We start from the raw sequence: 26,950 nt of genomic DNA on the forward strand, positions 1-26,950 counted from the left end.
TTGCTCTGGCACTTTTCAGGAGTATTACATTTAAACACACCCCCATCCAATGCTTTGGGTAAAGGGACACTCACTTTTGTGTTGTCATTGCTGGGCAGGGAGGGTTGGAGTCAGCTTGGTCTATGGGTACGTCTACACTGCAGCTGAAGGTGTAATTTCCAACTCATGTGTAGACACTCTCTTGCTTTGATAGCGTGAGCATGCTAGAGATAGCAGCAGCAGCATGGTGGACTAATCACCGAACTACAATCCCGTCCAAGATCCATGGTACCTATTTGGGCAGCTAGCCTGTGCCGGCACCTGCACCAGCGTGGCTACGCTGTTATTTTTCGGGTGCTAGCTCAAAACTAGCATCTGTGCGTCTACCCAAGCTGGAAATTACACCGCCCACTGCAGGGCTAGCCTACCTGATGTAGGCAGCATCTGCCATTTCCAGCCGCTTTAGTGTGTAAAGTTCACTTGAAGAATAGAAATTATTTCATAAATACATTAAAAAACCTTGAAGGTAATTTTATGCCAGTATCTCGAAATGCCTTGGGCCCTGATCCTGCAATCTGAATGCACAGCCCCAAAGGGGTGCAGAGGTGCTCTGTATGTGTCTGATTACAAGATCAGGGCTGGGGACCCTGTGACAGAGGCCAGGCCGTGCACCATGAGATTGTGTGTGTTGTAACGACTGCCGTTGGAGTCCAGTAACACCAGTGTGTTTTCCAGGTTCATAATCACAATCACAAACATTGTGCAGTGCCCACATGGACAAGTAAGTTTCTATTTCTGTCTGATGGTGACTTTATTTTATATGTTACAAATTTTTATGATGCCACCTGGGGCACTTTAGCAACAGAGATTTTACTAGAAAGCCAAATAATTCAACCAAAACTTCAATCCACTGCTAAGGAAAATAAATTTGTTCAACATCCTTCCCAGAAGATGCCTAGCCTGGGGTTTGGAGGGGCCACCGAGAGGAGTAAATGCCACAGATAGGGTCCCCAACTGAGAAAGCCCTTATGCTGAGAGCTTCCAGACAGAGGAAGAGGAAGAACCCTAGAGCCATGCACAAAAATGAGCATGTAATTGCCCACCTAAGTTGCACACCTAGTCCTGTGACTGCATGTGCAAATCAGATATTTACACAGGCTCTTGGACTGTCAGAGGTCAGATTATCTCCCCAAACCCAAAAATACATAGTGTGCATGCCAGGACTTTGATTCTCCAAAGAAATCAGGGCTCCCACCCTTGGGCCTGATCCACATGGAACCTCATTGACTTCAGTGGGGCTCTGCACCAATGTAAAGGGTTTGCTAGCATGGATCCAATTGCAGGATTGGGGTCACGGTGGGCGCATTGTATGTGCCTGGAACTAGGGGTCTCAAGTTGAGAACCTGGCTAAGAGTGTTTAAACTCAGGCCTGAGCACACTTCCCATCTGCTGTGATTGGGTAAGGTGGTGAGACAGCCTCACAGATCTGGAAAATGGCTGTGAGCACTAGTATTTTGAACTGAGCGCAGAGCCTGACAGAAAGCATCACAACTTTGTAGAGATATGCATTTGCTTTCCCCAAATTCTGCCCACTCTGTAGGTTAAGAAATAAGTAGTTGTGCAGCATCAAACTGTTGGTGTCTGTGATGGAGCCTCACTCCCTTGAGTGCCTCGCACAGGGGACAGGCTGCCCTGTCTTCTGGGGCTGAGAGTACAGTGCATCTGCAAGACACAGTAACATCGGCACTAACAGCTGACAGCCCAGTTCCAGGACGACAAAAAAGGGCCAGTGCCCTGTCATGGGCTGGCTAGTCCAGTGCCCTGTCCCTAGGATGTGTCACTAGGATGTGGGGAGGCCCTCAGTGGTGAGGTGAGGCCTCGCTGGTTGGGTTAGCTACCTGGGAGCTGGGGAACCACAAAGTCCAGCTGTGTCCAGTAGACGCAGTAGAGAATCCCCATCACAACAGCGTCCTCAGTCTCATCTCTGTCCAGAGACACGGTACTGGGCTGACTGCAAGGAGACCGAAATTTACAAATAAATATATTTACACTAAAACAAACAGGAAGGGCTACAATAACAGTTCCAATTCCCTTCTTCTCCCCCAACAAGACAACATGCTGTGCTGCCAGCTAACCCTGGACCTTGTATGTCAAAGTTTCATAGCTTTTAAGGCTAGAAGGGGCAATTATGATCAGCTCGTCTGACCTCCTGTATGGCCCAGGTCAGAGCCTTTTACTTGGGAACTCCTGCATCAAACTCAGAACATACGGTTGAACTCGAGCAGACGTTGTAGAAAGAGACTGGCAGTCTTGATTTAAAGACATCAAGTGATGGAGATTCCACTATGTCCCTTGGGAATCTGTGCCGATGGCTAGTTACCTGCCTTGTCAGAAATTGTGCCCCATTTTTTAGACAAGTGACCCTTGCTCTGCATTCTCCCTCTTCCCTCATCCTGTCGCAGCAAACCCTACGGGTGCAGAGGGAGCAGCCGCGACTTTAGGTGCTGATCCGGCAAGGCACATAAGCACATGTATAAGCCCATTCAGATCAATGGGAATTGATATGGGCTTAAGTGCGCTGCTTGATCTGGGTCTTACAGCCAGTTTTTTTACAGGTATTTAGATGCCAGAAAAGGCAGAGAGTGGCATTTTCAAAAGCACTGAGCACCCAAATCTGGCCTTTAGTGCTCTTGTCTCCACCCAGCAGTAAGCACCATCACGGGATGCAGAGGGAACAATCAGAGCTCTGACCGGGGAAAAGCCTGCACATTGTTGCCGTCGCTGGGCTGTGCTGAGCACTTGTATCCCAGGGTGATGAGTGCGGTACAAATACGGGAGAGAGTGAGAGAAGCAGGGAGGCAGACAGGCCTGCTGACATCTCGCTCTGGTTTGGTGATAGTGGGTTTGTGTAACAAAGATGGTGATGAGCCACAGCTTGTGGAATGCAACTCTGCACTCCCACAGACCACAAGGCGGAGGAGATAGAAGTCACCCCACAGGGGGACATGTTCCTCTTTAAGGGGGCACCCTGATGTCCGGCTGCACATTGCTCGAGAGTGTCTGTGCCTGTCCTTCCCTCTCCCCTCCGTACTCTTTGGACTTATCCCACCATCAGGAGTTCTGACATTTGTACATTTGGCTTTCCCTACCCAGGTGATGGGAGACTATGAGAAGATCATATTTTATTGGCCTTCCTTGTTCTGTCTGATTTTCCTACTGGGCCGCTTTGCCCTGATGTTTGTGAAAGCACTGAGGGTTCGATTAAAGATGGATGTGTCAAGTGTGAGTATTCCTGGGTAACTGCTTCTAGTTTATTAATCTCTCTCTCCCCCTCTCCCGGGAAAACTCCTTCCCTGATCCCTGGGATTAAGTAGAATTTAACCAGTGCATAGACTTTGTGCTGGTGCACCTCTGCACCAGGGTGAATTTCACCTTTAGCCAGTAACAAGAATTGATTTCACACCAGAGATCTTGGCACATTTCTACAAATCACCATTCACCTGATTTAAAACATGGAAGAGCACCTCCCCCTGCAAGACCCCATGGACTCCAGCATGGACTTCAGTGCTGGCTAGCCACCCAAGTAATTACCCAGGGTGCTGGGCAGGTTGGTATACTGCATTCCATGATTGCAGTGTAGATATACACAGAGTTACATGGGGTGAGCACCCCAGGAGCATGGCCATTTGTCTCTTTGTGCTATTCCTGCCTTTGTCTTTCATTTCCTCATCACTATTTCCTATGTCTCTTGCTCCTCCCTCATTTTATCTCTCGCTCCCAGTGCCCTGTGACGTGTGAGTGTGAATCAGTGTCTGGGCAGCAGCACTGGGCAGCTATTTCTTCCTTGTATGTTCCTGCTGACAGGAATGTTGGGTCTTCCCACATCCCTTCCCTTTCATTCTCTCCTCCCCTCCCTTGGCAAGGCCCTAAGACAGCAGGGAAAGGCATCGGGTGCCTGTCTTGTTTCCTGTCACCCTTCATCATGTCCACCAACTTCCAGCTGTGACTCTCAAAAATGACACTCCACACAGGCAGGGCTGCCATTTGCCAAGGGGAACATAACCCTGGGCTTTGACAGGAGGACAATGACTGGCTCCATCTTAAAAGCAAGAGGCTTGTGCTGCGTTTTCTTTCCCTTCCCTCTTCTAGTACCTTCCATTGTCTCTGAGACTGGAAACCCATTAGCCCCACTAAAGGGCAGGCAGGAGGAACAGAGCTGTGTCAGAGAGACCTTCCCAAGGGACTCCTGCTGCAGTGTGGCCCTTCCTCGCCATAGCAGGGTGTCTGCTTACTGAGCTCCCCATCATGGCCAGGGGTTGCTTTGCAGGTGCTCTGTGTCAGGATCCCAACAAGGGCAGTCAGGGCCAAGGGACAGAGCAGGAACAAACCTGCTGGGAGTAGCAGAGAAGTTCATAGTCAGGTTCCAAGCCAGGGTCGATACCAAGAGTCAGAGTCAGGAGGCAAAGTCGAGAACAAGTCATGGTCAAAACCAGAAATGCAGGAACAGTTATGGCAACTACACAAGAGCCACACAGTTGCTTGGATGCTGCCTGGAATGGCCCTTGGGTTTACATAGGGCAGGGAGCCAGTCAGGAGCCATGAGGCTGCTGTCTATCAAACCCTTGAGGAGGAACGTCCCATGGTCTGTGTCCACAGCAAGTCATGGGCAATGGAGCGAAAGCTGGTTATAGCTGCTGCTGGGTGGCAGCCTGGAGATGCCAACTGCCTGGCAGCTCTGCAGGCCTGGGCTCTAGAACGGTCTTTATGTTCTACCTCCCTTGGTCCCCTCAGAACTCCACACAGTCTCCCTTGTGGCTAACACCTTCACCCAGTCCTGGATTAATAACAGGAAAGGTTCAAATAATCCTCAAGGTCCTTAATAACAAAAATGATTCAGAGTCCCCAAAATAAAGTCCATAACACAAAAGTTTATAGTCAGCCCTTGTTCTTCTGCCGCTCACAGAGCTCTTCTGCTATCCCAGTCTGATTCATCCAAACAACCAGTCCTAGCCTCAGCTTTGTTGTCCTGTCAGCCACACCATGCATCTTCCTGCTGCTCTTTGTAAGGAATCCCCTGATCCAACCTAGGTATACCTCTTCAGTAATCAGATTGTCTGACCCCAGGCCCTCCCACCAGGTATTAAGGGTTGAGCCCCTGTTAGCCACAACCTTCTCCCTATGGCTGCCAGTGTAAGCGTGGTGGGTTGCACTCACCTCTTGAATACCCCATTGCCAGCTGAGTCTGGTGCTGCCATTCTCTTCAGTTCCCAGCAACCCGGCAGGTGTCAGGTCTTCTGTGTCTCAGCCCTCCAGCCTCACACAGTCCAAAACCCCTTCCGGGGGGTAACAAACTCAAAATAGAAGCAGTTTCTTGCCCATCAGGGCCAATTGCAAACAAACTAGTTTCTGACCCATCTGGAATTGAATTGGCAGGGTTCTTCTGAACTCCTGCCATAGCTGGTGGGCAGCAGTGAGCTCTGCCTGGCCTGGCTCAGGTCCTTTTGCTGCAGCCTAGAGAGCATCCCTCCTCACTCCTCTGGCTCCAGCAAGGAACTGACTTGCTGACAGTAGGCAGCTCCTTGGTTGGCTGTTGTTGGTACCAGCTGTCCTTCTGGCTGCTGCAAAGCCAGATCTCCCTGGTTCCCCAAATGGCTGTTCTTTTCCTCTCAGAGAACTGTTTCCTGGGGTGGGGTGAAGCAGAGCAGTGGGGCCACCAGTAGGAGGCTGCAAAGACCTGATGTACCCCCATCACAGTAAGGTATCTTCATAACTAAGATCATCAGAACATAAGAATGGCCATACTGGGTCAGACCAATTGTCCATCTAGCCCAGTATCCTATCTTCCAACAGTGGCTAAAGCCAGGTGCTTCAGAGGGAATAAACAGAACAGGTAATCATTAGGTGATCCATCCCCTGTTGCCCATTCCCAGCTTCTGGCAGCAGAGGTTTAGGGACACCCAGAGCACGGGGTTACATCCCTTCCCATCCTGGCTAATAGCCATTGATGGACCTATTCTCCATGAATTTATCTAGTTGTTTTTTGAACCCTGTTATAGTTTTAGGCTTTGCAACATCCCCTGGCAATGAGTTCCATGTGTTAGACTGGCCTAATACAGCACCCACAAGGCAGCACTGGATCTATATGTTTGAATCTGCTGTCTCTTCCCTAGTGGAATGAAGAACACTCTTTGATATGCTGACAATCTCTGTTCCTTTAAAACAGCAGGAAAATCATTTCCTGGAGGATCATCAGGCTCAGCATGTCAAGCGTCTGGTCAGGAAGCCCCCAGAGTGGTGAGCATGGCATCTTCATTTCAGATCCAGAACACCAAGCCGCAGAGAGTTCAGATTTGGTTCTGATGAGCTTCTAAATCTGCTGCTACTTATTGACTGACATGCACGCTGGGGGCCTGCCTGCTCACCTGGGGTGAGCCAGGGACCAGGCATGTTCTCTAGCCACTGGGAGGATCCCTGATCATCCATGACAGGCTTGCCCCGTCTCCCCTCTGAACTACATCCGTAAGCAGTGCATTAGAGCACTCTGTCTCCCATCTCCTTCACCTCAGACTCAAAGCCACCTACCCCATGGTCCGATGCCCCCATCTGCCAAGCCAGCATGCAGCAGGTTGGAGGGGGCTGCCCTTGCAGCAGACGCTGTGGGAATGTGGAGGATCCTGATGTGAGCCCCCAGTGGCTTTGTGCTGGAGAGCAGGTAGGCTCCTGAGAATGCGTGTGCAGGAGAAAGACTGGCTCCTGTTTGGGCCAGGTGAGGCCTCTCCAGACATGCCCAGTGGGAGGGAAGATTGGGTTAGGAAGGTGCGGTGGGTTGTTTTCATGGAGAGGGAGGGAACTATGCTAGAGTAGGTTTTGGGCCTTGAAATGCCTCTAGTGTCCCTGTGTCATCACCGAACATTTCAGGTCTGTTTGTCCATCTTCATCCATTAACAGGCAGGTTCGGAAATCTTGGTTCCAGTGCAAGGTGTACGAATGGGACCCATGCTTTCAGTTCCCAGGCAGAATGATTGGCACATCTGCACTAGCCTTAATCTGCCTGTACATTGTAAGTAAATTGCACACTTGTTTCCTGAGAAGAATTGCCCCAAATGGAGCACAATGTCACACAGCCCTTTTGTGCTTAGTAAGGATTTCAATCCAGGCTGTTGAAAAACAGCTCTTCCATAAATCTCTGCCATTAAACTAAAACAAGGACTGTCTATGCATTTAACAGAGCCACTGGCTCCATTAAGACCGGAATCCATAGTTTACTGGCTCCCTGACCAGGGTACCTTCCAGCTAGGCCAATGGGTGTTTGGTGGGAGTTTATCTTGTTCATGATAGGTTGCTGGAGATGCAGGCAGGAGAGAAAAGGCTGACAAGTATGTGTGTATCACATGAAATACATGATACTCATGTGTGACTGTATTTATATTATGTTGTTCCCCGTGAATACTTACGAGTTTGCTTAATTCTAGGCATCCTGGTCTTCCTCAGTGTCTGGTTCAAAATCAGTGGAGATTAATTCCAACAACATTCTTTGAGGGACAAAATTGGTCTACATCCACTTGCTGTCATTTAAAGGTTAAGATGAACCCCCACATATGAAAGGCAATATGTGTTTAAAATCAAATGTAACAGGTCAGATTCCCATAGAGTCACACCAGGGATTAATGTGTTCCCATGTGATTAGATGGCATGTAGTGTTATTCTCTAGAAGTGGCCAATGACAAGATTGCTAAGCTGCTGTTTTTATCTATTTCTCCTCAGTTTATTGTTATTGAGTTTTACATTTACAAGCAATTCTCCCAAGAGCTGAAGATATTGGATCAGAGATTTGAAGAGCTTGTTGATTCTAGCAATGGCTCAGAAGTACTTGTACCAGCTGTCCTGCAGCTGAAAGAGTTTATTAATGTCACTGAAGGTACAGAGGTGTCACTTTTTAAAGGTGGAGTGAGTGTGATACATTTTAAAAAAGCAGACTGAACTCATAGTTCTTAAGGCTGAGCCAAAGCCCATCCTACTCAATGGGACTCCTTCCAGGATTTTGACACATCAGTTCCAAATGGGAATGAAAGCAAAAAACCATTTCCCATAAAATGAAATTAAAACAAAAATCATTTTGGGTCCATTGAGATGGAAAATGTCATTTCAAAACTGACATTTTAAATTTAAAGAAAATTTAAAAAAATCAAACATTCAAAATGAAAAGTCATTTCAAAATGAAGAATTGAAACAGTCGACTCTGAAAGTGTTGAAATGGAGTATTTCAACACTATCAAAATGCTTTTTTCCTAGTTTCCCCCTCAAATCAAAATGTCGTGAAAATCGGCTCATTCCCACAAAAGTTTTGGTTCAAAAAAACATCATTTTCTAATAGAAAAACTTTCAACTGGAAAATTTTTGACCAGCTCTAGGTACATACTTAGTCACAGAACCATAGAATCATAGAAGATTAGGATTGGAAGAGACTTCAGGAGGTCGCCTAGTCCAACCCCCTGCTCAAAGCAGGACCAACACCAACTAAATCATCCCAGCCAGGGCTTGGTCAAGCCGGGCCTTAAAAACCTCTAAGGATGGAGATTCCACCACCTCCTTAGGTAATGCATTCCAGTGCTTCACCACCCTCCTAGTGAAACAGTTTTTCCTAATATCCAACTGAGACCTCCCCCACTGCAACTTGAGACCATTGCTCCTTGTTCGGTCATCTGCCACCACTGAGAACAGCCGAGCTCCATCTTCTTTAGAACCCCCCTTCAGGTAGTTGAAGGCTGCTATCAAATCACCCCTCACTCCTCTCTTCTGCAGACTAAACAAGCCCAGTTCCCTCAGCCTTTCCTCGTAAGTCACGTGCCCTAGCCCCCTGATCATTTTCCTTGCCCTTCGCTGGACTCTCTCCAATTTGTCCACATTCTTCTGTAGTGGGGGGCTCAAAACTGGCCGCAATACTCCAGATGTGGCCTCACCAGTGCCAAATAGAGGGGAATAATCACTTCCCTCAATCTGCTGGCAATGCTTCTTCTAACTTAGCCCAATATGCCATTAGCCTTCTTGGCAACAAGGGCACACTGCTGACTCATATCCAGCTTCTCATCCACTGAGCCCAAGTGGAAAGCGGCTAAGAGTCTGAAAGCTGCCTATGATTATTTGTAAAATGAATTGGAGATCACAGTCTAGTTTCTAGTGGACAATTTTCCATGTTGCAAAAAGCTTCATCACAGCTAACGTGAATTGCAATCGTTACCTTTATCAGTTTGCTGCCTCAGCAGAGAAACAGAGGACTGAATGGACATGGAGACTGAGCTGCATGTTAGGAGAGTAATGTAGGAAAACCTGCACTTCCAAGTTTTGACAAGTGAGAATCCAGGATCTTTGTTCTGCCCAATATAAATTTGGGTTTGAACACATAATTCTGATCCAGGGCTTTGGTTTGGGCTCAACTCTATAATTCAATGATTAACAAATAATCAAAGCATTTCTGAGTGACTGGGTAGTATAGGCAAAAAGTGTTCCAAGTAGAAATGTGTCCAAGCAGTGACACTGGAGGTTTTCAAAAGGAGGCGGGATAGCCACCTGTCTTGGATGGTTTAGACACAACAAATCCTGCATCTTGGCAGGGGGTAGGATTGATGGCCCTTGTGGTCCCTTCTAACTGTATGGGTCTATGATTCTATGTGTACAAATAGCTCTCAACTTTGTGCTGAGTTTAAAATACTTTTGTAATCACGTCATGTGAGCTGCGGAGAAAACATTCTGAACAGATGGTTGCTTTTCTTTTTCTCCAGGTGTTTGGATTTTCACCACCTTTGCTGCCTCCCTGACTTGTGTAAGCTACGTATTTCACATCTTGGCCTGCTACAGGTATGGACATGCAGTAGATTATCAGCAGATAGTGCTCAATTCTCAGGGGTGCTGAGAGTCCTCAAGTACCATGGAGTTTATTGGGAGTTGAGGACACTAGTCAACTCAGCACAGACACTTGACAGCTCCCAGGATTGTCCCCTCCTCGCGGGTTCTCAACCTTCTTCTTTCTGAGTCCCCCCTCCAGGCTATAAAAACTCCATGCCCCACCTGTGCCACAACAACTGTTTTTCTGCATAGCCAGTAGATTAAAAGCCAGGGCTGGCATTAGGGTGTAGCAAGGAGGGCAATTGCCCGGGGTCCCACACCACGGGGCCCACGAAGCTAAGTTGCTCAAGCTTTGACTTCAGCCCGGGGCAGCAGGGCTCAGGTTTCAGCTTTCTGGGGCACCTGGCATTGGCCACTTCAGAAGACAGGATACTGGGCTAGATGGACCTTTCGTCTGACCCAGTATGGCCTTTCTTATGTTCTTTATGTTCTGCCCTGGGCCCCAGCGAGTCTAACACCGGCCCTGCTGTCTGGTTTATTTTGGCGGATCCCCTGAAACCTGCTCATAGCCCCCAGGGGGCTCCAGGCCTCTGTTTGAGAACCATTGCCCTAGAACTCTATTCTCCATTCCATCAGCACTCAGTGGGAAGTGTCTCTATTATCTACCCTGAGCTCCACGCAGTTCTAGGCCCTGATGGGTGGCGAAGACACATCAGTCCACACAATTCTCCCATTTTATATAATTTATTAACTAAGCTAAATAACTCAAAATAAAACACAAACTAATCAAATTAGAACAAAGTGGGTTAATATCATATCATCAGCTTAATCTAATTATCAGGCTAATTAATCCAAACTGCACAACAGTTCCTTGCAAACTTTATCGAATCATGTGGGAAGGGCAGCAGACCTTGTCTAGCTATACGCCTTGGAAAAACAGGGCATTATTTATTTCAGTGCTAATTGATAGTTACTGATATTCCAGACAAACAGCTGATACGGGCAGGAAGAAATCTCTCCCAGGTTGAAATAAATATTAGACGACAGCTCTGATGCTACGTAAGACAGACTGCACAAAATATAGGTGTTAGGTAATAGCCAATCTCTCCCTGCACAGTATAGGGTTGTACCAGACTTTCCAATACAATTCAGGATAAAACAGCTTGTTAAATTTAACTAGCAAACAAGAAGTTATGTGAAACTAAGTTTCTCAGGATTTAAACACACACCACTCAACCCATGAGTGTGCCATGAGTCTCTTGAACCATGAGCAATTAGGCCATGAGCCTATTGAACCTTATTGCAGGCTGTTTGAGAAACCATACTCAGCTACATTCTGTGTGTTCTATCCACATGCACACTGTCAGCTGCTAGAGTTAAAAGGACAAGGGTGGGAATGCCAAGGTGGAGGTGTCCCTCTACTAATAAAAATTGAAAAAAAACAAACAAACCACAAAACAAAATCCTTATCAGGTTGATACTTATGCATGATCTTTGCTGTGACTTTTGTGGTTTCATTCAGTTTCAGGAAATTAGTATGTGGTTGGAAAGATTAGCTGGAGGTTTTCTTGGCTAACTCAACAGACTTGCTGACTGGCTAGAGCTGGGGTTTGATTGCACCATGACCGCCTTCTGACAACAAAAATTACTACACAACCACAGGAGCGGGGACCAAAGCGTGAACCCACCCGAGCCCTGCTGCCCAGGGCTGAAGCCCTTGAGCTTTGTTTTTGGCCCCAAATGGTGGGGCTTGGGCTTTGGCTTTGGCCTTGGCCTTGGGCAGTTGTGCTCAGGCTTCGGTTTCGGCCTACACCCCAGCAAGTCTAACACCAGCCCTGACGACCCCATTAAAACAGGTTCACAACCCATTTGGGGTCCCGGCCCACAGTTTGAGAACTGCTGGGCTAGAGGTTGCTTGCCTGTAGATGCCAAATTTTGGATGGTGTGTGTTGCTGGACTCTGGCACCTCAGTGGCTGTCTGAGAAAGGGAAGGAAGCACAAGCCTTTTGACAAGCCTGGTGGCCTCATCACACCAGAGGCTATTAGCCAGAAGCAATGGCTTCTTCTTTTCCTTCCATTTTTTGACGATGGTGGCCTGACTGATTCCTCCCCCTTGGAACTCCTACTCTACTCTGGAGTTTCTTGGCAAAGCAGAATGGGGCATTCCCCCTCTGAAATCATAAACATCACCCAGTGGGGCTGGATTAGGTCATCTTTATGCAAATAAAGAGACTTTCCTTGCCAGTAAGCATTGGCTTAGAAAATCAGTCAGCAGACCTCAAAATATTTTGAGACATTTTAGGAGATAAGATCAACTCTTCCTGGGTATGGGTCAGTCCACAGAGATTATCTCAACCATCCCATACGAGGTCCAACACAAGAACCCAAAATAAATTGGAAAAAGTACAAAGCTGTTGCAACTGAAAGAATAGAAAAAAATCAATCACTCATCTTCATTCAGCCGTACACATAAAACAAAGTTATTTATTCTAAGATTAAGCAAGAGACCTTAGTCTACAGACAGGTACTTCTCTTTTTGTATTTTGGTACTCAGCAGCTATCAGCAGTTTAACTTTAAACAGGAGTTTTGACACACACAGTCTTAGTGAAAGGTTACACTTTACCTCTGTCAAAGTAAAATGTCTTTTACTCTTGAAATCATAATTTTGGATTCAATTTTCATATAAGGCCCCTGTTGTAATTACAGTGCTCTTAGCCTGTATGTAGACCAGATTCTATTTTACAGATGTACTACTGAGTCTGAGATAGGTAAAACTCCTATTGAAGCAAAAGATAAGCCTTCAGTGTTGTATATTGTATTGTGTTGTAATAAATCAAAACTTGTGCTTTGGGTGGCATGCCCAATAAAACACACTGTTTGCCATTCTTTCACCATTGCGCCCCTTGGCTCTGTGTTTATTGCATTAATCCATGATGCCTTTAGCTCTAGATTGCTGAGCCCTTTGACATTCAGTCAAATCATCTGATATAGCTCCTCTGTGATCAAACAGTCAAACAAAGTTATTGAGTGAATAAAATCTCCAATTTATTTGTGTGAAACTTTTTTAAACTAATTTTGACACCTTTATTCAGAAAACACATGAAGCGGCTGTGGGCAGGGGAGAAACATTTCCTTCCACCAAGGTCTCGTGAGCCTGCTTCTTCTCAAAGCGTGGTAAGTTCTCACTGCTTTTCCCCAAAAGTTCCCAGCCAGTAGCTCTGATCCACTAACACTTGGAATTCAGTGGGAGAACTTGTGAATGTAGTTTACACGTGCTCTCCAGTATTTTGCAAGAGGAGGCCATAGTTTAATGGGTCAGTGCAATATTCATGGGCCTGATTCTGGAACATGCTAATCTCATTGTATGATGGCTTCACACTGTAAAACTAATGTAAAAGGCTTCTATGACAGATTTGTGCCGTTGATCCAGCGAGTAATGTAGACAAGCCCTCGGGGTGGCTGAGCGACATAAGTTATACCAACATAACCTGTAGTGTAGACAAGCCCTGAGAGGCAGTAACTGGGTCAATGGAAGAATGCTGTCTACACTGGGGGTTAGGTCAGCATAACTATTCTCTCGAGGTGTGGATTTTTCACACTCCGGAAAGACACGGCTATGCTGATGTAAATCTTCAGTGCAGACCGGCCCCTTAGTCTAACACTGATATCTCTCATAACAAGCTGTCACAGGAACTTGACCCTGATCACCACTAAGTGCCCTACATTTGTTTATTACCGCCATTGTGTAAGGACCAGGAGATAATCACTGCTGGCTTTGCAGTGATCGCCTCGTGTTGCATTCACGCCTCCAGAGCTGACATGCGGTAAGGGCACTGTCGGCTTGTCAGGGAGGGATGGAGCAGGGGAGGAGAGCCACTCACTGACTGCACCCCTCAACTTTGCACTCCACAGATGAAAGCTGCCCCTGAGCAGTAGCAGTTTATTATCTGCTACAGACAATGTCAGTGGTTTGGTTTGTCGTTCAGAATGATGAAGCTGTCTCCCAAAGAACAACAGAAATGGCATCTTTTCAAATCAACTTTGTACTAAACATAACAAATGACAATCCTTACTCAGTGGAGATTGCCATCCAGGAGAGTGAGGGTACTAGAACACGGGTGACTAACACCCCATCGCTTAGTCTGACAGTTAAGTAAGCAAATGCTCCATTAACTAGGACACAAATAAAAGGGCTATTTGTGTGCTTACAGTTAAGCATATTGAATGTTTGCAGGACTGGAGCCTTCCTCTGCATAGAAGTGAATGGGAAAACAATTCTTGTCCCTATTTTCTTCAGACACGTTCTAACAGTTATAAAGGCAGTTTTGTGGGTAGAATTCTGGGTACATGTTCCGTTCCCTTGTGTAAGCTGTGCAGGAGTCCAAGCCAAGCTCCTCTGATCTCCTTCCACTTTCAGCACATACTTCCGTTCACTTCTGCACCTTTCCTGTATGCTTCAATGTAGCCCTGGGGTCTGTGATGAAGGGGTGTGGGAGGGACACTGGAACGGATTCCTGGTTGCCCTGCACATTGTCCAGTGACTTACCCAGTGCAGAGTGGGGGTAAACTGTCACCAGTCAGAATGGGATCAATTCACACCCACTTGGCACTCACTCCGCACTGGTGTGAATGCTGAACAAGGTGCCGGGCAGTGGAGAATCAGGCCCTGTGATTGAAATGTGGCATAAAGGAGCCAGCAGGATGAAGACCAGAATCAGGGCCTAAGGATGTATTTTGTTTCTCTGATCAAACATGCAGCAATTCCAATGTCATAAACGTCTGTCCTTTTTCTTTTTTTAAACTCAGGCCGCAATAGCAAGATACTCTGGTTGGCAGATTGCATACATATTATGGGGTACGTGCCAAGCCTTCAGCATAAGCATACATTCAACCAATATTAGAGCGGTTGCCCTTTTCCTCTATAGTAAGAAATGTGTTTTCTCTTTTCCAGGCTATCTGATCATTCATGTGGTGCAGTGTCTGTTTGGTGTAATGATCATGTACAGTTTTGTTTTGCCAATCCAGCATGGCCAAGGGCTGGAAGTGGCCAAAGGTTTGGGAATTGGGATGTAAGTGCCTTGTTTTCACACATCTCTGGTGTTATCTCACTGTCTTCGCGCTGATTTAGATTTATAGGTCTATAAAATAACAAGAGGTACCTATCTGAAAACGGTAGGTTCCAGTGACAGATGTTTAAGCTGTGTCTACACTACGGATCTTACAGTGGCACAGCCGTACTGCTGCAGCTGTGACGCTATAAGGTCTCCAGCGTAGCCGCTCTTTGCCGGCAGGAGAGAGCTCTTCTGGCAGCATAATTAAACCACCCCCAACAAGTGGCGTTAGCTATGCTGGCAGGATTGCCTCTCCTGCTGATGTAGCGCTGTGCACACCAGCACTTTTGCCGTTGAAACTTATGTTGGTCGGGGGGAGTTTTTTTCACGCTGCTATTGAATAACCCTGCCACGTAACATAAATTCTGCACGTTCCTTAAACATAGCCCCAGCAGCCCTCCTCTGAAGATGTGCCATGCATCCTTTCCAAAGGTCAGCAGATCTTTAAACTTGCTTTCCCTGTGGGGAATTTTTGAGAGGTTTGCAATCTAAGCACATTGTCTGTTTTCCCATCTTAAGGAAAATGCTGACTACGGGGGGACTGACTGACAATGGATAATCAAAGTGTGAAAGCACATAAGAATACAAGCTAAGCCAAAATGCAATCCATTGTCCACAATGTTCCACCTTCATCTTTAATGTGGACAAGGAGGTCCCAGCAAGCATTGCTCCATTTTGATCTAATGTCCTGACTGCTCAATCTAAAGAAAGCATCTCATGCTGGGACCTGCAATCTCCGTGGCCCACATCTCTGCATTAAAGATCAGCCAGCCACACTCTTCTGTTCAGTGTGTCTCCCAGCCTCCTGGGAAGTAGCCGGCACTGTCCTCAGTTTGGCAAAGATTGGGTATCGCTGTTTCAAGGCTTCATAAGATATAACAGCTGACTCCACTTCCTGAAGGCAGAGCCACCAGCCCACCTATATGGGTCTAGGGTCTGCCTTTTTGTAATCTGTCTGGGCCAAGTACACTCTTTTCCCCACAAACTCAGGAATCAGGGTGTTATGTCAGAAAAATCTGAGGGTGGAGGGGGGCAAAATTGTGTCAGCACAGGAAAAATTAAATATGATTATATTATATCCTGCAAAGTTGGGGGAAGCAGGGGGTGGGAGCGGAAGACATAATGGAGCTTATAGACCTATGAAAAATCTGGGAGGGACAAACCAAGATCTGGGGGTGGCGGCAACAGCCCTTCTTGCCCCCCAGCAAATGAAGCCTCTGTCAGGAACTCCCTACAGGACTCTATTAGTCTCCTGAAGCCACTCGCTTCCTGGAATCCCAGGAATCTGTGCAGAGGACGGTCCTCTTTTGGCTTATTATCTTCAGCCCAGTTGGTGACTGCAGACAATAAGACCAGTAGCCACAGAATTCGAATGAGCAGTCATTAAAAAAAATCATAACAAGGCTTATTCTGTGAGCATTGTAAAGCAGGACGACCATTTTATATCTTAGTAAGAATTAAAAAGGACTACTAGACAGTATGTGCACTGATACTAGGTCGGATGGATATTACCCCGGCCACACCTCCTCTGTGCTCATTTTGTGCTCTCAGAAGGACAGCTAGATTCTGATACCCCTTATTCCCATTGGGCCAGATTTTCTGGTTTGCTAAGGCCGCTTCGGGGCTCGTGGCCTTAAAGCTACCAGAGATAAGCAGGTGAGCTCTCCAGTGGGGTTAAAGGTGGTGGGCAGCAGTTCTGATACCGATTGTGCCAGCTGCACACCCCCACCCTCAGCATAACATGAAGGAGATGGTGTCTTAGTGGAGTTCTTGGGGTAGGAGGGAGGTATGGCCGAGTGGAGCTTTGCTACACATGATTCTCCACTGGCCTGTGGTCCCTGAGGAACCGTATGGCAGCTGCATAAGTTACTGCTGGTCCTGTGCCACTTTTCTTGTGCCAGAACCAAGTGGCTGAGGATCAGGGAGCGGCAACTGTCTCCCTGCAGCCTCCCCCTTTCAACTGGAGAATCTGAATTTGAATCACACCTTACACCCTGAGCAGCCCTCCTGCAGCCAGTGGAGCTATTTGCAGTGAGATACTACCCCGTGAGTAAGGGTATCACAGTCTGGGCCATGCAGAGGGTCAGGAAGAAATTCCTCACAGGATAGAGCAGTGGTTCTCACCCTTTTCTCGTTCACAGACCCCTGAGAGCAGAATGGAGGCCCAGACCTCTTTGGAAATCGATTCTCTTTACATAGAGTTGAATTCTGGTCAGTCCGTTTTCAATCTAAGTCCTTCGCGGACCTCTTAGACATAGTCTGCGGACCCCGGGGGAGAGGGGCTGCAGGTCACAGGTTGAGAACCTCTGAGATACTGCACAGGTAAGTGCATGATGGCAGTGCAGCATCTTCCTCTACACCTGTGCAAAGTGGGCATAAAACCCTACAAAGCAGAATGGTGGCATTTCATGCCTGCTTTGCTCTTCCTTTGCACAGGGCAGTGGGGAATCAGTCCCAGAGGCTGGCAGTCACATGCAGGTCTCCCATCCCATTGCCCAGGGGCTCTAACAGGCTATATTCCCAGCCCCTTTCACTACAACATCCATATTAAAAGGGTCGCAAAAAGAAAAGGAGTACTAGTGGCACCTTAGAGACTAACCAATTTATTTGAGCATAAGCTTTCGTGAGCTACAGGTCACTTCATCGGATGTTTCTCTTTTCCTTTTCCATTACAGTCTTACAGTTGGGATTGCCACGGGGCTCATGATATTACAAATCAAGATCGCTGCGAGATTTTTCCTTCAGCCAAAGATCTTGCCAGATGATAAGCGGAAGCCATTAGCTCTCAATAACAGGTTAGTGGTAGGAAAGAAACAGCCCTTATGGTCTTGCATCCTCCAGACAAGGATCTCCTACTGCATGGGGCTTTTCATACAAAGATCTATGTCTGCCTGGACAAACATGAACTAATGTAGGTACAAGTAGACAGAGAGGGTCGAGCCACAGAATTTGGTTCAGGGTCTGAATTACAAACACCATGCACCTGGGAGTGTGTGGATATCTGGGCCAAATCCAAAAGTAGTAAGGTGGGGTAAGGTATGCAGTGGTGAGTGGGGACTGAAAGTGAAGCTACAGGGTCTAGCAAAAGGGAAGAGAGGGAGTGGGCCCTAAAAGTCTCCCCTCATCAAAAAATTGCAGTCATAGAATCATAGAATATCATGGTTGGAAGGGAGCTCAGGAGGTCATCTAGTCCAACCCCCTGCTCAAAGCAGGACCAATCCCCAACTAAATCTCTATACTTCTGTGAGTGCAAGGACTCCACGAGCTCAGCCCCAAGAATCTTAGGTTGCCAACTTTCTGACTGCAGAAAAACAAACGCTCTTGCCCCGTCCCTTCTCCGAGGCCTAACCCCCTTCTCACTCCATCCCCCCTTTGTCGCTCACTCTTTCCCACCCTCGCTCATTTTCATTGGGCTGGAGCAGGGGGTTGCGGCGCAGGAGGGGGTGAGGGCTCCGGCTGGGGGTGCAGGCTCTGGGGTGGGACTGGGGATGAGGGGTTTGGGGTGCAGGAGGGGGCTCTGGGCTGGGACAGGGGGTAGGGGTGCAGGGTAGGGCTCTGGCTGGGGGTGCGGGATCTGGTGTGGGGCCGGGGATGAGGGGTTTAGGGGTGGATCAAGATCTAAAACTTTTGTGTCTTTGGTCAATCTCTGTTAGTTCCTTGTGAGCTGTTCTGGCACACTGAAGCCCAAACCAAACCCATGATTGGGCACTAAGTGTGAAAGTGGATTTTCCCCTCTTTTGCAGGAAAGCTTTCCACAACTTCAATTACTTCTTATTCTTCTACAATGTGCTCCTGGGCCTGGGGGCTTGTTTGTTCAGACTGCTTTGCAGTATCCTGTTGGGAACTTGGCTGATTGCACGGATAGACAGGACTATAATGCAGAAAGGGTATGAAGCTGCTGACATGGGTAAGTGTACGAAACGTCAGAGCATTGCATGGATAGCTTGTATGGGGATTTGCCATTTGGTGGCTCTCTCATAAAGAATACTGGAACTTTTCAAGCAAACATCTGATGTATCTATAGGGAACCTCTTCATGCCCAACACACCTGCAAAGGAGCAAGGCAGAATATAGTACTAGCCATACTCAGGCTGTACATGGCCAGGGCCTTGGCCTCCCTCCATGTATCCAAGAGCTAATAGTGTAACTAATCCTGCTTGTCTGAATCCAAGCTCTTCCATTCTAAAAGCACACGCGTCTAGCACCTGATTGCTGTAACTGGGAGATGCTGCACTCTTTAACCTCTTCCATTGGTCAGACAGTAGAAGGGGACAAAGCCCCCTCATCTAGGGTGGTTTACATTAGCAGCCACTATAGTGAGCACATGATGCTCCTTCTTGGAGCACTGTACAGCATGCTCTGGCTCCATCATAGATATTATGGTGATGGGTGCTATAGAAAACAGTGCATGAAGAATAGCTCAGTTACTCTACTCAGATGCAGCCACTCCACTTCTCTCAGGATTTTGTCCTTGGCTTTTTTTAATATTAAAAACTACACAAAGATGTAAACCCTGAAGCATATATTCTGCCCCTCTGCAATGATGAGTTTGAGCCAATTATTGCCAAGTATTGGTTTGAAGCTGGATGTGTATTATATGACTATTTTTCCCCGACTGACATTTTCAAAAAAGGGAAGCTTCCGAAGAATAAAGCTCCAAGAGGGGAGTTTTCTTTTAAAATGTAGAATCAGTAATTTATTTGTGGATTGGACTTGTGAGTTTAGGGTACAGCTGGTCAATATATTTATTGCTCCTTGCTTATTAATTTTCGGAGACCAGATCACAATTGATTAACTATTCCAAAGGCCTGGTGTGTTCACAAACACATTTGAGCTGAGGGTTGTTTACAAACTCTTTGTAGTTAGTATTCAGACTGTCCTTGATATTCAGAATGGCCACTTAAGTCACATGGTATGGTTTCTGTTTCCTGATTGGATGGCCTAACTTTTATAAACTACTACTGGTCTGTTAAACAAATATTGTTTCTTTCTTGATTTCTTTTTGGAATGAAAGAATCCTAACTCTTCCGGTGCCCCCACCCCTCAAGATGAGTTGTGGAGCAAGCACCACCCAACCTGTCAAAGGCTACCTATATCCACACCTTGCCCAGGGAGGACTTGGGTTGAAAATCTTTTGGCTGTATATGAATGAAGAGCCTGAGCCTGCATTCTTTGTTCTCACAAATGCCTACTGACTTGAATGGGAGTCATAGGTTCACAAAGAATGCTGTACTGGGCCCGCCGCATATAGAGAAGGGAGTTAAGCTGCACGTTTCTGTAGATGTATCCCTTTTTTAATGCAGGATTCAACACATGGGTTGGTATGATATTTATGGACCACTACCACACTAACCCCACCCTCCTCAGCTTTTGTCACATTCTTCTGGCCGGAACCACTGAGAAAAAACTGCAGAAATCCACCAAATATTATATCTTCAATAATATATCAAGTAAGCACTTTGACTGAAGTATTAACATATATGCCACTTAACTGAGTACTATGAGCTATTTAACTCTAAAATTTTATTACTCTTTGGGAATCCTTTATCTCTAACCTCCCTCTGCTTCCCATGCTGATGATCAGATGCGAGGTACGAGAACTGATAGACCCTGTCATATTATCTCAGCACGCCTAAGTGCAGAAACTATTCTTATTCATATGCAGTAAAGAGACATTTCTGCTCAACGTTACATGGGTGCAACGGAGTTGAAGTCAATCAGGCTTCAAATGTGCATCTGAAAGATAAGCCCTAAGGCCCACAAAAATGGCCTGTAATCTTATGACCATAACCCTTTATTGAATCTTGCTATGCTCTTTGTTTTTACAAAGGGTCATATTTGGGAGCCGGTGTCTTCGAGTTAATGCATGCAGTGAAGGTGAAGCTGTTGGCCCTCAGGTGGAGGAAGGATATTAATCATGCTGTTTATCAAGTGGTGCTGACAATGTTCTGAGCTAAATTCTCTTCTCACTTACACCAGTGCTATTCCACACAAGTCAGTGGAGTTACCCCAGTGTAAACGAGAGGAGAATTTGGCCTCATGTCTTTTGGGTCAGATAGATAGATTACAGTCTATAAGTATCTACATGGGGAACCATAGGCGCCGACTCCGAGGGTGTGGGGAAAAATTAGTGAGTGCTCTGCACCCACTGGCAGCCAAGCTCCCCTCCCCGCCCCCCCCCACCTCACCTCACCTAACCTCCACCTCCTCCCCTAAGCATGCCGCGTCCCAGCTTCTCCGCCTACCTCCCAGCACTTGCCCATGCAAAACAGCTGTTCCGCGGCACAACAAGCTCTGGGAGGGATGGGGGAGGAGCAGGAATGCTATGCGCTCAGGGGAGGAGGCAGGGCTGGGGCAGGGATTTGGGGAAGGGGTTGGAATGGGGGTGGGGCAGGGACGGGGCAGGGGTGGAGTCAGGATGGGGCCAGGGACAGAGGGGGGTTGAGCACCCACCAGCGCCAGCAAAAGTCAGCGCCTATGTGGGGACCAAATATTTAATTATGGGCTCTTCAGTCTAGCAGAGAAAGATCTAACAATCCAATGTCTGGAAGTTGAAGCTAGACAATTGTGGCTGGAAATAAGGTGTACATTCTTAATGGTGAGAGCAGTTAATCATTGGAACAATTTATCAAGGGTCATCACTGACAATTTTTAAATCAACATGGGATGTTTTTCTAAGAGACCTGCTGTGGGAATTATTGTGGGGCAGGTATCTGGCTTGTGCTATACAGGAGGTCACACTAGATGATCACAATGGTCCCGTCTGGCCTTGGAATTTATGAATCTTCAGTGGGTGTCTATTGATATAACTCCACTGATACCAGCTGAGGAGCTGGTCATTAGTTTCTGAATTACAAGAGAAAAAGAAGTGGAGTGTGCTGAGTTCTGTATTTATTTCATTTTAGAACCCAGAGTGTCAACCAGAGCCAGGACACGGTGGTTGCTGCTCTACACCCTTCTCAACAACCCCAGGCTCACTGAACTCAGGAAGCCTAACGCGCAGTGTGGTGCCAGTGATGCACCACAGAACCCCTGTGTCTAGCTTACTCTGCAGGTGGAAACTGGAAGACTCTCGAACAGCTGGTGACTTGCCTCTTAGGACTTTCAGAAGATGGAGTTCTATTTCAGAGCTATACACTATGAGCAGTTAGGGCTCTCAGCCTTGGTATGACAGGAGAGCGGTGGGAATGGATGTCCAGGAGCACTTGCTGTCATTGGTTGTTGTGCATTACATTTGTTTCCAATAGACAGCTGTGAATTGTGTTAAATCACTATAAACCCCAGTAATATTTTCATTGTTTTAAACCAAATAGAGATACATTGGTTTTGGCCAATATTTCCTTGACTGTGTGGGGTCAAGGACCATTCTTCTCTCATTTTGCCAAGTGTGCAAGTTCAAGGGGACAGAAGCGAATTTCCACATTGAATACAAGGCTCCGGTGTGAGTTTGGTTTTGTACAGCCTTGCCTCTCACAGCAAGCACAACTTTTATTTGTCCTAATTCCCAACTGTGCCAGAGCCTGTGCAGGGACTAATGAATGTGCAATGAACTTTGAAACACCAGCACTGAGTTTGAAAAAGTTACAGTTCAGTTACAAGTAGCTGACAACTGATGCCTCATTTCCTAATAGCTTTTAGTTACCGATGAGAGACAAGATGGGTGAGGTAATGTCTTTTATTGGACCAACTTCTGTTAGTGAGAGAGACAAGCTTGCAAGCTTACACAGAGCTCTTCTTCTTTATGTACTTCTAAGACTGATCTGCTCAGAGGAGTGAATCAGCCTCTCTCATTCTACCAAACCACTGAGCTGTGATCAGCACAGGGATGCTTATGTTTTCCTGTCACGCTTCCTCATCCTGAGATGGTCAAGATAGGAAATTATCTATCACCTTCCTCTAGTCAAGCTTTTGCAGGTGGTGGGAAGAAGGTCCCCTTCTTCCGACAAGCCTATCACACTCTTTCTCCAAGCCATTCTACTTCTATCTACAAATGCCCATCTTAATTCTTCACTGACTTCTGGTCCACTTCATGCCCCTTTATGGTATTCAATGTTCTGTTTCTACCCACACATATCTGAGCAGTCCCCAGCTCCTCAATACCACTGAGGAGCTTCAACAAGTCCTTAATGACATACAAACCTGTATCCAAGGATGATGGTTAATTCCATGCCTAAAAGTTAAAGTCTTTTCCACAGCTACCTTTATAGTCCTAACTTAAGATGTTGCTTTTCAGATCATCATCATGACATAACAGTTCTTAATAACTATTGATATTTATTCATATCACAGTAGTACATAAGGGCCCCAATCAAACATTGTCACCATTGTGGTAAATGTTGTACATACACATAGTGAGAGGGAGCCACAGTCCTTGAAGAGCCTACAATCTAAACAGGCCAGCTGTCTCCCATGCACCTCCTCAGGGCTTATGGTCACACTATAGACAACTTGCCCCAGCGTCCCCTCCTGGACTATTCAAATAAACTTCACTTTAGGCTTTTTCTTGGTCAGAAATACCTCTCCTTGGGGTCTGGGTTTATTAATATAAAAGAGTACAAATAAAACTCAACATCTCTCCAAAACAAAGTCCACACACAACCCAGTTTTTCTCCTGCTCCTCCCAGACCTTTCTGCCTAGGGCCTTTGCTCTCTCTCCCAGGCCTCACTGCCCACAGAGCTTGTCTCACTGTGTACCACAGCTTCCTGAGCTCCCACTCCCCTCTTCACTGCACCTTCCTGCTCCTTTTATGCTCTCAGGTGGGGTTCCTGAGTCCCAGTGTTAAATCCTGGCCCCACTGAAGTCACAGCAAGTCATAAGGACATCCTTCAGCTCCACAAGAACAGCAAATACTATAGACAGTATTGGTTCTGAATCAGGAAAGGAAGATGACATACTTGTAGCTGGAGCTCTGCCAACGTATTGTCTCTGCAGACGCCCACCTCCACAGTCATTTGCCTGAGATCACAAGCCAGGAAGCTAGGAGAGGAGAGAAAGCTGTTAAGGATGCTCACTGACCTCACCACGTAGAAGAACCTGTCCCCAACTATCTCCTATTTCCCCTCTCCCTCATGGACATTAGGACCATGGGCGTGTTTTGGGGAGGGCAAACTGCAAGCCTTGGGCCGGTGTGGAATTTTCTCCCCCCCCCCTTCCCCCATTGGTCTGACTGGAGCTGCTCCCCCAAATACAGAAGTCAAACTACACCTGTGCTTAGGACTGCCTCTTTTCTCAGCATGGATTGTGGGACCTTCACAGGTTGTCCTGCTGCCCTGGGCTACAAGATGCAGCATGTTACACTGCCATTGCTAGGCACCAGATCATGTGTGTGAGTAAAAGTCAGATCCTGTCAGAAAATAACAGATCCTCTCAATTTTTGTGCCCGAGCCCCCAAGCTGTACCACCTAAAGCACTTCTCCAACCATTGGTATGGTGCCAACAAATCTGGAGTCCAGCCAGTCTCCATGGATCCAAGAGGATCCTTCATTTTCTGGCAGGATCTGACTTTTATCCACATCCTGCTTAACCTATGTCAAAGGCACCTAGAGTCCTAGCCTGGTGCTTTTCTATGTAGGGTATGAAGCTAAATAAATAAGGACCCTGACTAAGCCTGTGGACTACTGGGTCATGGGCAGGCTCCTTCTACATCTCCACACCCTCCATCACCCCTTGGCAGGCTCTGGTCTGGCGCCTCCATGCCAGGCAGCAGTGAGGGCCGGTTCAGCTCCAGCAGTGTGACTGGGAGGTGGCAGACATTGGCGGGGCAGGAAAACCCACTGGTGTCCTGATGGATAGCAGCCAGGAGCGTGCCTGCACCTGAGGGAGGCTGCTTGTCTTGGGTCCCCTGGAGCTAAGCCCAGAGATGCCGAGCCCTTCTGTCAGCCATAGCACTGGGTGCCGTGGGCCAGGATGGATGAGGGAAATGGCCATGCAAGAGCTGCTCCCTCCGCCATGCTGGCCTGAGATGCCCAACTGTCACTCCCAACTGCCACGGAACCTTCTCACACCAGCATTCCAAAATGGGGGTCTCTGTGTGCCCTCTCCACGCAAGCTGGGTGCATTCAGTCAGTGGGCAACAACACTGCTAGGCACTGCATATTGTCTCTTCACTCTAACCATATCTGGCCATGCTATAAAACAGGGTAACTTGCTGGCTGCTACACCTTAACAACCCCCCTCTGTGCGTTCAATGGCTGTCAACTTCACCATGGTTTCTGAGACAGAAACAAAAGCGTCTTACATCGTGGGCTGTTCTAGGTGTCCAACTAACCTATGGAAACTGTTAGGACAACCATTGTCTTGTTTTCCAGGACTAGTTGGTGTAACTAAAGTCCAACAGCCTTTGCCACAGTGATTCTAGAACTGAATGAACGTGAAGGTGATGCCACCCCAGGGGAGGGTAGTAGGGTGGAAAAGCATTGTAAATTAAGAAGGAAAACTGCTGGCTCTCTCCGGTCCTGAATGCTTGCAACTCCAGAGTTTGGCTTCTCTTCTGTCCCTGCCCATCCCTCCCCTACAACCTCTGAAGGAATCATAGAATATCAGGGTTAGAAGGGACCTCAGGAGATCATCTGGTCCAACCCCCTACTCAAAGCAGGACCAATCCCCAATTTTTTCCCCAGATCTGTAAACGGCCCCCTCAAGGATTGAACTCACAACACTGGGTTTAGCAGGCCAGTGCTCAAACCACTGAGCTATCCCTCCCCCCATATCTGACAGAGTTAATATTGGGCTGGAAATCTTGAGAGCCCAGCATGATCCACTGGCTAACAAGCCATCCACTAGGTGATGTGGCAACAAATCATCACACTAGTACAAACTAGGGGGAAAAGTAATGAACTTTTGGCACCTAGCTTCTCCTGAATTTCCCCACTTCTGGGACTCATCCTACTCAGGAGACCACAAATGTGAGAGATTGTTAGTTTGGAATGACTGAATGTCTAATTCCATTCAGGATATTTCACTGATATTCATTCTATGTTTCTCCTTCCCACCAGAACGTAGCAAGCCAGGTGGCCAGACCATCCCTAGTCAGTGCTGCCCAGGGGCAGAACCAGGGGCTAGCCTCCTTGAAGGGGGACTCTACCCACACCAGTGCTTCTATATCACGATACCAACTTTTCCCAACCTAGCGCTAAAAAATTTCCCAAGTCTTCCCAAATCTGGTAAAAAAAAAAAATCCCAGCAGTGCTTCAACTTGGGAAATTGGGAATTTTCATTCAAAACATTTTACTCAAAAATTCCAAGATTGTGGAAAATTTCCCAGGATATAGAAGCACTGTCCCACATTCATAGCCAACAGGAATGCTTCCCACACAGGCTATGTCTGCAGCAGGCCCTTCCTTCCCTCAGGGAGGAACCTATGGATAGTTATTAAAGAAGAAGAGTAACCCTACCTCTTCTCTACAGAGACAAAAGGAAGGCGGGAAGGAGGTGGTATGGATCAACTCTCTTCCCTGTTGTCCCCCAAAATAAGCAGCACTCCTGCTTCAAAAAACTCCTCCTCCAGTTGGTGCATTTCCAACAGGTGTGGCAGGGCGGGGCTGGCTGAGCCCAGAGCACTTCCTTAACCCCTTGTTGCCCAGTGTGGGGCAACCTAACTCTCTTTGAGGTTCTGGGCCTAAGTCACTTAAGCATTGCAATGCTGAGTGGAGCAATAGCTAAATACCTTTAAAAATCTGTGTCATGTTCTCTTCCCTGGACAAGTCAACCAACAGGAAAGCTATAAATGAACTGAGGAAGCAACTTGTACCAGCTGGGCCAGAGAAACTGCCCCAGCCTCTTCTGGAGTGGGCAAGAAAGGAAAATAATACAACAGCTATCAGCACTCTCCTCTCTTAGATTGTTTTACTGACAAAAAACCTTCTACACTGAAAATGTTACCAGGGAAATGGAGGGTAAAGGCGCTCTTCAGAGAGAATAACCGGAGCACTCTGAGACTATGAAGCATTCTTATTATTTGTATGACCATAGCATTTCGAAGCCAAAATCAGAACTGGAATCCCATTGTGCTAGGTA

The 26,950-nt window shown here is 47.0% G+C and overlaps 1 protein-coding gene and 1 long non-coding RNA gene across 4 annotated transcripts in view; one reads left to right on the forward strand and one right to left on the reverse strand.

Annotated features, from left to right (window-relative positions):
- The window catches only part of LOC102947853 (stimulated by retinoic acid gene 6 protein-like), a 34,365-nt gene extending 12,134 nt beyond the window's left edge, over positions 1–22,231 (forward strand). For both annotated transcript variants that reach the window (XM_037902175.2, XM_043547445.1), the window contains 13 exons: positions 715–760; positions 3,133–3,261; positions 6,203–6,273; positions 6,928–7,039; positions 7,744–7,897; positions 9,759–9,834; positions 12,916–12,997; positions 14,630–14,678; positions 14,775–14,892; positions 17,610–17,729; positions 18,678–18,841; positions 20,238–20,384; positions 21,840–22,231. In XM_037902175.2, coding sequence (XP_037758103.1) covers positions 715–760; positions 3,133–3,261; positions 6,203–6,273; positions 6,928–7,039; positions 7,744–7,897; positions 9,759–9,834; positions 12,916–12,997; positions 14,630–14,678; positions 14,775–14,892; positions 17,610–17,729; positions 18,678–18,841; positions 20,238–20,384; positions 21,840–21,976 — 1,405 coding nt within the window. In that variant the 3' untranslated portion in view covers positions 21,977–22,231. The remainder of the gene's footprint in view (positions 1–714; positions 761–3,132; positions 3,262–6,202; positions 6,274–6,927; positions 7,040–7,743; positions 7,898–9,758; positions 9,835–12,915; positions 12,998–14,629; positions 14,679–14,774; positions 14,893–17,609; positions 17,730–18,677; positions 18,842–20,237; positions 20,385–21,839) is intronic.
- Positions 366–26,381, reverse strand: LOC122466004. 2 transcript variants are annotated; one of them, XR_006291187.1, is made up of 4 exons: positions 26,329–26,381; positions 23,830–23,911; positions 4,211–4,367; positions 754–1,990 (listed from the first exon to the last, which is right to left on the reverse strand). It is a non-coding gene; the product is annotated as an uncharacterized LOC122466004 (long non-coding RNA). The 2 variants fall into 2 exon arrangements; XR_006291186.1 differs by lacking the exon at positions 4,211–4,367 and having other exon boundaries at positions 366–1,990.
- Between the last annotated feature and the right edge of the window lie 569 nt (positions 26,382–26,950).

Source organism: Chelonia mydas, chromosome 5, assembly GCF_015237465.2.
Source record: "Chelonia mydas isolate rCheMyd1 chromosome 5, rCheMyd1.pri.v2, whole genome shotgun sequence".
NCBI classification, from domain to species: domain Eukaryota; kingdom Metazoa; phylum Chordata; order Testudines; family Cheloniidae; genus Chelonia; species Chelonia mydas.